The sequence below is a fragment of the Serpula lacrymans genome (genome assembly GCF_000218685.1).
Source record: "Serpula lacrymans var. lacrymans S7.9 unplaced genomic scaffold SERLAscaffold_5, whole genome shotgun sequence".
Taxonomy (NCBI): domain Eukaryota; kingdom Fungi; phylum Basidiomycota; class Agaricomycetes; order Boletales; family Serpulaceae; genus Serpula; species Serpula lacrymans.
This window is the reverse complement of record NW_006763294.1, coordinates 1,809,074-1,821,165: the sequence shown is the minus strand read 5'-3', so window position 1 is coordinate 1,821,165 and position 12,092 is coordinate 1,809,074. Positions and strand designations below refer to the sequence as shown.

General features: G+C 43.6%; 1 protein-coding gene across 1 annotated transcript; it reads left to right on the top strand.

The window, feature by feature from the left end:
• Positions 1-9,120: 9,120 nt before the first annotated feature.
• SERLADRAFT_347674 (uncharacterized protein) lies at positions 9,121-9,336 on the top strand (the record flags this gene model as incomplete). The annotated part of the gene is made up of 1 exon (XM_007316746.1): positions 9,121-9,336. A coding segment is annotated over one exon (216 nt), but the record flags the coding sequence as incomplete, so codon positions are not given.
• Between the last annotated feature and the right edge of the window lie 2,756 nt (positions 9,337-12,092).

Genomic DNA, 12,092 nt, shown 5'->3' with positions numbered 1-12,092 from the left:
ACTTCCGGTGTCATGCACCAAAGTTGATTGGTAGCATGGACAGGTGTCAATAACGAAGCGAATATTCAAAAAGACTTGCCTTTGCGCCACACAGGCACAGTGCCACGTGGAATAGTAATTAATTTTGCCTTTTTCGAACTTGTGGCTGATCAGCACCACCTCTATTAGGCAATCCAGTCGCGCTCACCTTTGCTTTTCCATTCAGTACTTTCCGTGTTTCGGCATTTCAGCAAATTTTCGCGTTGCCACTGGTTACACATTGCATTGCGCCCTCGCTTTTGTTGTTTCCTTCACTTCCCTTCCTTTGCCTAGCCCCACCATGGGTCCCTTACTCTTGTTTTCATTCTCACCCGACGGTCGTTTCTGGATCCCCATTTTAGTTCACCTCCTCGTCACCTCCAGCCTCCTCCTCCTCATCTTCTTTGCTCCCCCACCCTTTCTGATGTCACCACTTCCTATCCGCTTCCATCGCCGATCCGTCAACTACCACGTGCCACTGCTGATATCAGCAAAGCCCCGGCGGCCGGTTCAAATAGGGCAACAGGTCCATCTTTATGACGTCGATCTACCATCATATACTATCAAAACATCGGTCGCTTGTCTTGCCTGGTTGGAGCGTGGGTGGGTAGTTTTTGAGCTGGAGAAGGTTCATCCCCTTGCGTTGCCCATGTTCATCGCTGTCCCATTCACTTGGGTACACTTATCTTTTGTCCATTGTCTTCGCTACAGCTACACCTACCACACCCTGCCTGGGACTCACTTGTTCCAAATTGGAACTACTCCTCTCCCTCCCTCGTTTGATCAGGTGGTCCAACACAACCAGTCCATTGGTAAGGCCATGGAACTGTCGGATTTGGACTAGGTGGTGGACCGGTGGCTCCAGTTTCTTTTTCTTCAGCAGAACATTCATTTACAGTGCGATTATTTTTGATTTTTGAATCATTTTTATGGACACATATTTTTTAGAATGCCTGACTGACAATAAAGGAACTGTGTTGATACTGATAGTGTTTTGCCTTGCCCTTTTTTTACTGCATCTTCCCCATGACATTATGATTTTCCTGCTCTCTTTTTGCTATTGGACTTTACTTTATGGCTGTACAAACCTGTGACATTACTCACAGCATTCATTGTTCTATCTCTTTCTTTTCCTTTTTTTGACAATCTTATCCTGTACTACCTACGCAGGATTTGTCAGCATACATTCCTTCCTTCATGTTCTTTCTCATTCTTTTTGCACAGCTATACTGTGCATAGCCTACTTTTCTTTTACTATATAAACCCCTGTATTTTACCTTGTGAAAAGAACAAGAACTCAAATCCAGACTTCTTCTCTAATCTCAAGTTCACTACTCACTACTACTTGTGATCCAGTGTGGTCACAAAACTTCCCACTTCTACCACTGTTAACTGCTGTCATTGTCACTCGTCACTTTTTGAAAGTGATTGTCATCCCTTTCGATTAGAGTCCTTCTGAGCACTACAGTTTGTGCGTCAGGAGCCTGCTATCACTGGGAACCTCGTCACCTCGTCATCCTCGTTGTTCTCAAACCTACCTTGTGCTACAATTAGCAAGGTAGTGCTCGTCTATACTCGCCACAAAGCCCCTATCTTTCTATATTCCAACTATCCCTCCTCCTCAAAACCCACACCCATACATCTCAGGGTTTTACTTTGAAGGATCCTTATACATACCATCCCACGAACAACCAGAGCACCCACTGTTCTAGGAGGCAAAGCCCATAAACAAGTTCTGTGGAATCTGGGAGGATTGTGTGTTAGTTTGTTTTTGTGTGTGGAACAACAGTTCTCATCATCGACAGCGCCCATATTAGCATTTCCAGAATTAGACAAAGAGTTCCGGCTAGAAACTGACTCTTCTGATTTTGCTACTGGGGCTGTTTTGTCAATTAAATGCCCTGACGATCTTTGGAGGCCTTGTGCCTATTTATCGCATAGTTTGTCGCCTACAGAGTGCAACTATCAAATTTACGACAAGGAGATGCTGGCCATCATTAGAGCCTTAGAGCACTGGCGGCACTACTTAGAAGGTGCTAGACACCAATTTGAAATTTGGACTGATCATAAGAATCTGGAGTATTTTATGACGGCCCGAGACTTGAACCAAAGACAGGCCCACTACGCGGTATACTTGTCTAGGTTTAATTATAAATTAATTCATAAGCCTGGAAGCTCTATGGGGAAAGCGGACACTTTGTCCAGAAAAGAGGATCATGCCAACGGCATTAAAGATGATAACAAAGGTGTTACCCTGATGGACCAATCAAGGGTAGCCAATGTTAGAATTGGGCAGGATTCCAATCTTCTGGAAGTCTTCAAGAAAGACATCTCCTCAGAAGAGAAGGCGCGCCTTGACGGCAATGAAAATTATTTATGGGAAGACGGGCTCTTCCATTTTAAAGACAAAATCTATGTGCCTGAGTCCGCAAGGATCAAGACAATAGACAGACATCACGACACTCCAGTGGCTGGGCACCCTGGGTGGCAATGAACAATGGAGTTGATCTCCAGAAACTACATGTGGCCTGGCATGGTCAAAAACGTACAGGAATATGTAAAATCCTGTCTGAGATGTGCCATGGCAAAGAATTCTCATCAACCGCCGGCCGGTAAACTTATGCCAAATCTGATACCAGCTGGTCCCTGGCAGGATATATTGGTTGATTTCACGACGGATCTGCCCGAGTCATATGGGTATGATTCAGTAATGGTGGTAGTGGATCGCTTCTCCAAAGAAGTAGTATTCATACCTACCAATAAAACCATTACCGCTGCGGGTACGGCATATTTATTTAAAGATTTTGTATGGTCTATCCACGGGTTACCAGAAACGGTTATCTCCGATAGAGGACCTCAATTTGCTAGCAAATTTATGAAAGAATTATGTAAGATGCTGGGCATCAAACCTAAATTATCAACGGTGTTCCATCCGCAAACTGATGGACAAACAGAGAGGCTCAATCAGGAATTGAAGCAATACCTCTGGATATTTATTAATGACAGACAGACAGATTGGGCCAAGTGGCTAAAGATAGCCCAGTTCTCATATAATATCAAACAGTCGTCGGCTACAGGAAAGGCACCATTCGAGGTTACCAGATTGTACCTCCCCAGAATGGGTGTAGAACCTGGTAAAAGCAAAAACGAGGCTGCTGGGAACATGGCAAAAGACATGAAGTCTGTCTTAGACGAAACGCGCAAGGCGCTATTCAAAACTGCAGAGCAGATGAAAGACAGGGCAGAGCGTAGACGCTCTAAGGCCCCTGATTACAAGGTTGGCGACCTGGTCTGGTTAGATACCGACCACTTAAAATCAAAAGATCGGCAGTCTAGAAAACTGACCAAAAAGTGGATTAGCCCTTACCGGATTAAGGAAGTCAAACCCAACACAGTGGAGCTGGAACTCCCAAAACAAATGAGGGTAGTACCCACGGTCAATATTAGCCGTGTAAAACCCTATAAAGGGCCGCTGCCAGGACAATGCGTAGACCAGCCCGGACCGGTTGTAGTCCCCAGGAAGGTGAAGAAGAGTTCGAAGTCAAACAAGTGGTGGATGCATGCTTGAAGCGTGGCAAATTAGAATTCCTAGTCCTATGGAAGGGCTATGGAGACGAGGACAGAATGTGGGAACCAGAAGCTTATCTGGACAATTCCCGCAACACTGTTTGCAAATTTTATTCTAAGAATCCCTCGGCTCCTAGGAAGCTTAGAGGCATGGATTCTAAACTTTTTAATTCCCTTTTTCAACCTATGCCCGAAAATCTAACTACTACCTCCAGTACTTGGTCCCGCCTGGAAGTCGAGCCTCAGAGGGGGGTAGTGTTACAATACACAATTTTTGAACCTTTAATTTTCATTCTCCTCTTTAACCTTTACTGTAGTTTTGACACTCTGTGCCATGCGGCACTTTCCTTTTTGTTCAAACTCCTATTTCTTGCGCTGCGCTGCCTTTATTCTTATTTTAGCTACAAGTCTCTCACGCAGTGGAGCTGGCCACACAGACTGCACCCTCTGACATCATCAGCCACTGTGTTATCAACTGTATAGTACAACATGTACAAACAACCTGTGTTAGTATATATACCTCAATAGATCCAGGAGACTCCTCAGCGAGTCCTCCTGTTGTATCCTCACAACTAACTTGTTGAAGCCTAAAGGGTAACCACTCCCTCATCATTGTCTCTATAGCTTGTCTGAGTTGTGCGCCAGAGTAACAAACTCTTGGTTGTTACATGGGAAGATGCAGTAAAGAAAGCAAGGCAAAAATAATATCTGTATCAACACAGTTTCTTTTTTGCCAGTCAGGCATTCTAAAAAAATAGTGTATATAAAAATGTATCAGAAATCAAAAATAATTGCACTGCAAATGAATGTTCTGCTGAAAAAAGAACTGGAGCCACCAGTTCATCACCTAGTCCAAATCTGATGGTTCCATGGCTTTACCAATGATCTGGTTGTAGTGGACCACCTGGTCAAATAAGGGAGGGAGAGGAGTAGTTCCAATCTGGAACAAGTGAGTCCCAGGTGGCATGTGGTAATTGTGACTGTAGCAAAGATGATGGACAAAGGATAGATGTACCCAAGCAAATGGGACAGTGATATACATAGATGACATGAGGGGATGAACCTTTTCCAGCTCAAAAACTACAACCAGGTGAGATGAGCAACCAATGATTTAATAGTGGAAGGTGGCAGATCAACATTATGAAGATGGACCTGTTGCCCAATTTGGACTGGCCACCAGGGCTTTGCTTATATTAGCAGTGGCATGTGGTGGTTGATGGATTGGCGACGGGAGTAGATGGAGAGTGGTGACATCAGGTGTGGTGGAGGGGCAAGGAAGACAAGTAGGAGGAGCAAAGAGGTAACAAAAAATTTGATCAAAATGGGAGTCCAGAAACAACCATCTGGTGAGGATAGAAACAAGAGTAAAGAGCCCATGGTGGGGCTCAGTAAGGGGAAAAGGGTCAGGGAGAACAACAGAAGCAAGGGCACAATGTGTAACCAGTGGCAACATGAAAATTTGCCAAAATGCCAAAACGCAGAAAGTACTGAATGGAAAGCAAAGGTGAGCACAACTTGATTGCCTAATAGAGGTGGTGCTGATCAGCCACAAGTTTGAAAAAGGCAATGTTAATTACTATTCCATGTGTCACTGTGCATGTGTGGTGCAAAGGCAAGTATTGTGAATATTCACTTCATTATTGACACCTGTCCATGCTACCAATTAATTCTGGTGTATGACACAGGGATTGGCTTGTTGAGGGCTGTGAGGAACTCTCTCTGATGTCTGCAGTCTATTTCTGATACCCATTCATTTGAGTGCTGTTACAACCAAAGTTTTCATACTCTGGCGCACAACTCAGACAAAGCTTATAGAGGGAGTGAGTGGAAGTGGTTACCCTTTGGATAGGACTGGGTTAGTTGTGGGTAAACAACAGGAGGACTCGCTGAGGAGTCTCCTTGATCTATTAGGGTATATATACTACTACAGGTTGTTTGTACATATATACTATACAGTTGATGGAGGCAGTGGCTGATGATGTTATGGGGCACAGCCCGTATGACCAGCTCCACTGCATGAGATACTTGTAGCTAAAATAAGAATAAAGGCAGTGCAGCGCAAGAAGTGGAGTTTGAACAATGATGGAAAGTGCCACATGGCACAGGGTGTGAAAACTACAGAAGAAAGTTGAAGAGGAGAATGAAGTTTAAAGGTCCAAAAATTGTGTTATCATAACAAGTGCTGTTAGGATGTAGACACAATGGATGAAGGTGATGTTGGACATGAATTTGGTTTGAAAGTACTGAATGGCTAGGGCAATAATGAAGTGAATGAGGGTTTTGATTATAGATAAATCGTCCAGTTTGGGGGGACTGAACAACATAGGTGAAGTAGGGTGGATAGTGAGAGGACAATGTTGAGGTGAGGGAGAGGATAGGAATTGTGGAGTTGTGGAGAAGGTGACAATGAGGGTTTAGACCTGTTCAAAGGCAGCAACAGCCTTTTTGAGGTGCAGCAAGATAGTCTTCCAAAGAGTGGTGTTCTGGAAGAGGATTCAAAAATAAGGAGTTCAATATTCTGTCAGGCAACAAATACAAAGCTATATAAAACAACAACAAACAATGCCAGACCAAGTTCTTGGAAACAAGTCAATGAGACTGAGTAGAGTTGCTGAAGAATATCTGTATAGGCACAAATTCAAACTAATATTGAACTAAGGAATAGTACATCAAGTAGCCTGCAACCTGCCCCTCTTTCCATATGCCAACAACATGTTCTACATCTGCCACCATCAACAAATGCCCACCTCTCCTGTCATAGCTTCATCCTCTGGCAATCAGACCGTACCTACTTGGAAACAGGCAACTATAAGTGCCCACACAATCTCTTTCCAAATGTCACAGAATGTCTCTCACCTTGACAGAGGGAAAGACAACTGGTTGTCTTGGAGGCACACCATATTCGAAGTACTAGAAATGAACCTCCTATGTGGTTACATCAATGGGTTTATTGCAAAACCCAATGATGCTATTAATCCCTCCAGCGCCGCAAACTGGGAGGCAAACAATTAAGCTATCATTAGATCCATACCAAACAGATCTGCCGACAACAAAAAAGACTATCTTAAAAAGTGTATGACCACAAAAGATGCGTGGACTGTGTTAATATAGTGTCATAAACAAACTGGACCTATGTCACAAATCCTATTAATCCAGCAATTCCTCAACATCAAATACAATTACACTGAACCTTACTGCAACACTAGCAAACATCTTTCTGACCTTGCACATTACTTTTCCTGGACCCGCAGGATCCAGGTATCCATTTTGATAAATTTCCAGACCGATTTTCCCAGTCCAATTCTTCTTTAGAATTGCTCTCTAACTTTAGTCATCATTCCCTTCCCTTTGATATATCCAGAAATTCACTCTCCCTCTCTTTTCACGATATTGTTTCCCCCTGCTTTCATTATCTCTTGCTATGGGCAATTCCAATTCTTAGTCTGTTATTGTCAATGAGAACATGCTTGAAACAGTACATTCATCCTTTACATTGTCTTTACCGTCTTGTGGTATGTGACTTATCCTTGCTGTTATGTAGTGTCTCACCCTGAAATTTACCTTGGAATTTGATGGGACTTTTTAAATGGAGTTTTTCACGCATTACACTGCTTTGCACACCCTCCAATCCTTCCCCTTCTGCATCAGTTATTGCCTGATTGTGATGGTTTGGATGGTGTTTGCTATATTTCTGTTGCATTGCTGTGCAGAAGATTTCAATATAACGGTATTTATCATGCTCAATACATCCATCCCAATGATATCTGGCCCTTGGGGCAAATTTTACTATGTGTATTTCATGATAGTACCTCATTTTTCGAAGTTTTTGGACATTATCTCATAAAGAAACACTTGCTTGACCTTATTTTTGCACATGGCTTGAAAGTAAGGAGTGATGCTTAAAACTTTCCGGTCCTGTGATACCAATATAAAATTCTACCAGTATTAAGCACATGGTATATCTGCATAAAGCCGGGTCCAGGACTGCCCGGAGGGCAGTTTTTTTGGAATTCCAGACAAAGAAACTTTCCTCACTATTGGCATGCTCAATGCTTTCTCTGGCGAGATGACCCATATTTATGACTTTGTATCTTTTGAACTCTCCAAAATTGACCATACATTCAAGACATCTGATATCTGTTGTCACCTTGATCTTTAACAGCAGGTTTGATGATCTGGTTGCACTCAAACTAAATCAGTGTTGGTTGCCATGTCCTCATTTCCATGCTCCACATGCATATGTTCCAATTGCAAATGCTCTGGACACCTCGAAGCAGATTACTACCAACCTGGGCATCCTCTAGAATCACACCGTGAAGAAATAATTACTGTACGCATTACCAAAGGTGCTAAGAGTTGCTTTACCCCAACTTCCACCATATCCTCCAAACCTGAGCTTGTTTGCCATATTGATTTGGCTGGACATGCTTACCTGGTTGATGCTTTCAATGGAACCACATTCTACCTCTCAACTCCTGAAGTCAAAGCACCTACAGTCCCTGTTGACTCCACTGAATCATCTGCCTTCATTACCCTTGCTCATGATAATGCACTTTACACCTCTGCATCCATCACTGACCATGAAGAATACCATGGGTTCCTTGCACTTGTAGATCCCATCACCTCTGTTGATTGGCATAACACTACAAAGTCCACTGTCATGTATGCGCCTATATCTGCTCCCGGGACTAGCTTGTCATCTGTCCTCACTCTATAAATAGAGCTGGTGGCTCATCCATTATGGCCCCTGGTATTGGTTTCATTAAACTTGACTTGGGATGGGGTGCCCACTTCACCCTTCATGATGTTCTGTATGTTCTATCAGCGGCTGTTTGCCTTATCTCTATTTCTGCCCTACATGTGTTGCAATGCGGCACTGCCCATTTTGACTCCACATCCTGTTCGATCACCTCAAAAGCTGGTGCTCATCTTCTCTCCGGGTCCTTGACAAAGAAGAAGCTTTATGCTGTGAATGCATCAAATACTGCTGTGCATCATGCTTTCTTTAATCAACCCACTCTGGAAACTTGGCACAGATGTCTTGGGCATGCCAAAGTTTGGGCTATAAAAGAAATGGCTCACCACAAGTAGACTATAGGTATGCCTCCCACTTTAAACAATGTTGAGAACAAATGTGGATTTTGTATACTCAGCAAACAAAGCAAATCCCCCATTCTACGCATACACCATAGTGTGAGATCAACTTGTAGGCTAGGTATAGTTTATGTGGATTTGATGGAAGTAGTGGTAAAAAGTCTATGAGGCAACCTGTATGTGATGAACTTAATAGACAATTCCTTGTCATACTTTTGGTCAATTCCCCTCCCTTCCAAATATGCTGTGCTCCCATCACTTCAGAAATGGAAACTAGAATGCAACCTTGAAATTCACGGTAATATCGGTATTTTCAGGACTGACAATGGTGAACTATGCAGTGATGCCATGTGCAACTGGGTATCTACCTGTGGCACAGTCCACCAATTCACCATACCACACACATCTGTGCACAATGGCCACATTGAAAGACTATATTGAACTCTGATGGGTAAAGCACGCTCAATGAGATTAGCCTGTCAAGCTCCACCAAATTTATGGGATGAATTCATTATGACAGCCAACTATCTCACTATTCAAACAACCACCCATTCCTTAATGCATACAACCCTATATGAGTTATGGTTTGTCCACAAGCCTGATATCTCTCATCTGCAAGTGAATGGCTCTTGGGCCTTTGTCTTAATACAAAATTAACACAACCCAAAAGTATTCTCTCACTCACTTGAGTGCAAACTCATCGGTTATAACCCTTCATCCAAGTGCTATTGATATTATGATAAATTGTTGAGCCATCCAATCTTACCATGTCACTTTCATAGAATCTCATAATTCCTCCACACTATCACATGGAATTGTTCTGCCAACCCAAGACTCTCCCATAGACGCTTCTTCCACACCTCCTAAGGCCCCCACTCCTGATCCACTGTTTTTTCCTCACCATTCTTCTCAAATAACTCTACCATCAGCTAAACGCACCAAAAATGAAGGGCTAGACTTTCAGCCTGTCTCATCCCATTCATATGCTCATTCTGCACTACTCAATGCTCTCATTGATGTTGACTGTCCCAATGACCCTGCAACTTTACAACAAGCTATGCAATCTGCCCATGCACCTAAATGGAAGAAGGCTCTTGATGAAGAATTTTCTAGCCTGCATGCTCTCAATGTATACACCCTCATTCCAAGATCCTCTGTACTATCTGGTTGCCACCTTATGTGAGCCCTGTATTCAAAATCAAGTGTGACAAAATTGGCAAACCTGTATGCTTCAAAGCCCGTTATGTTTGTAAGGGTTTCACGGCTGTAGCAGGACGTGACTACAACAAGATAACATCCCCCACTGCCCAACCTGAGTTTTTCCAAGTTTTCCTTCATCTTGCTGTAACAACCAAGAGTTAGTTACTCTGGCGCACACAGAACACACTATAAGGAAGATGATGAGGGAGTGGTTACCCCTTGAGCTGCAGAGAGTTTGTTGGTATACAACAGGAGGACTCGCTGAGGAGTCTCCTGGATCTATTGGGGTATATATACTACTACAGGTTTTGTTTGTACATGTGTACTATACAGTTAATAGAGACAGTGGCTGATGATGTCATGGGGCCTAGCCCGCATGGCCAGCTCCACTATGTGAGAGAGTTGTGTCTAAAATAAGAAGAAAGGCAACGCGGCACGAGAAAGGGAAATGTGGCGTGGCACCATGTGTAAAAGCTAAAGTACAAGGTTAAGGCAGAGAATAAAAGTAAAGGGAAGGTCCAAAAACTGTGTTATCGTAACGCTACCCCCCTTCTAAGGCTTGACTTCCAGGCGAGACCAAATACCGGAGGTAGTGGTTAAATTTTCAGGCATAGGTTGAAAAAGAGAATTAAAAAGATTTGAATCCATGCCTCTAAGCTTCCTTGGAGCCGAGAGATTCTTAGAATAAAACTCGCAAACAGCATCGCGGGAGTTATCCAGATGGGCTTCTGGCTCCCATGTTCTGTCCTCGTCTCCATAGCCCTTCCATAGGACTAGGAATTCTAATTTGCCACACTTCAAGCGTGCATCCACCACTCGTTCGACTTCGAACTCTTCTTCACCTTCCTGGGTGACTATAACCAGTCCGGGCCGGTCTACACGCTGTGCCGGCAGTGGCCCATTGTAGGGTTTTACACGGCTAATATTGACCGTGGGTACTACCCTCATTTGTTTTGGGAGTTCCAGCTCCACTGTGTTGGGTTTGACTTCCTTAATCCGGTAAGGGCTAATCCACTTTTTGGTCAGTTTTCTAGACTGCCGATCTTTTGATTTTAAGTGGTCGGTATCTAACCAGACCAGGTCGCCAACCTTGTAATCAGGGGCCTTAGAGCGTCTACGCTCTGCCCTGTCTTTCATCTGCTCTGCAGTTTTGAATAGCGCCTTGCGCGTTTCGTCTAAGACAGACTTCATGTCTTTTGCCATGTTCCCAGCAGCCTCGTTTTTGCTTTTACCAGGTTCTACACCCATTCTGGGGAGGTACAATCTGGTAACCTCGAATGGTGCCTTTCCTGTAGCCGACGACTGTTTGATATTATATGAGAACTGGGCTATCTTTAGCCACTTGGCCCAATCTGTCTGTCTGTCATTAATAAATATCCAGAGGTATTGCTTCAATTCCTGATTGAGCCTCTCTGTTTGTCCATCAGTTTGCGGATGGAACACCGTTGATAATTTAGGTTTGATGCCCAGCATCTTACATAATTCTTTCATAAATTTGCTAGCAAATTGAGGTCCTCTATCGGAGATAACCGTTTCTGGTAACCCGTGGATAGACCATACAAAATCTTTAAATAAATATGCCGTACCCGCAGCGGTAATGGTTTTATTGGTAGGTATGAATACTACTTCTTTGGAGAAGCGATCCACTACCACCATTACTGAATCATACCCATATGACTCGGGCAGATCCGTCGTGAAATCAACCAATATATCCTGCCAGGGACCAGCTGGTATCAGATTTGGCATAAGTTTACCGGCCGGCGGTTGATGAGAATTCTTTGCCATGGCACATCTCAGACAGGATTTTACATATTCCTGTACGTTTTTGACCATGCCAGGCCACATGTAGTTTCTGGAGATCAACTCCATTGTTCATTGCCACCCAGGGTGCCCAGCCACTGGAGTATCGTGATGTCTATCTATTGCGTTGATCCTTGCAGACTCAGGCACGTAGATTTTGTCTTTAAAATGGAAGATCCTGTCTTCCCATAAATAGTTCTCATTGCCGTCAAGGTGCACCTTCTCTTCTGAGGAGATGTCTTTCTTGAAGACTTCCAGAAGATCAGAATCCTGCCCATTTCTAACATTGGCAACCCTTGATTGGTCTATCATGGTAACACCTTTGTTGTCATCTTTGATGCCGATGGCATGATCCTCTCTTCTGGATAAAGTGTCCGCTTTCCCCATAGAGCTACCAGGCTTATGAATTAATT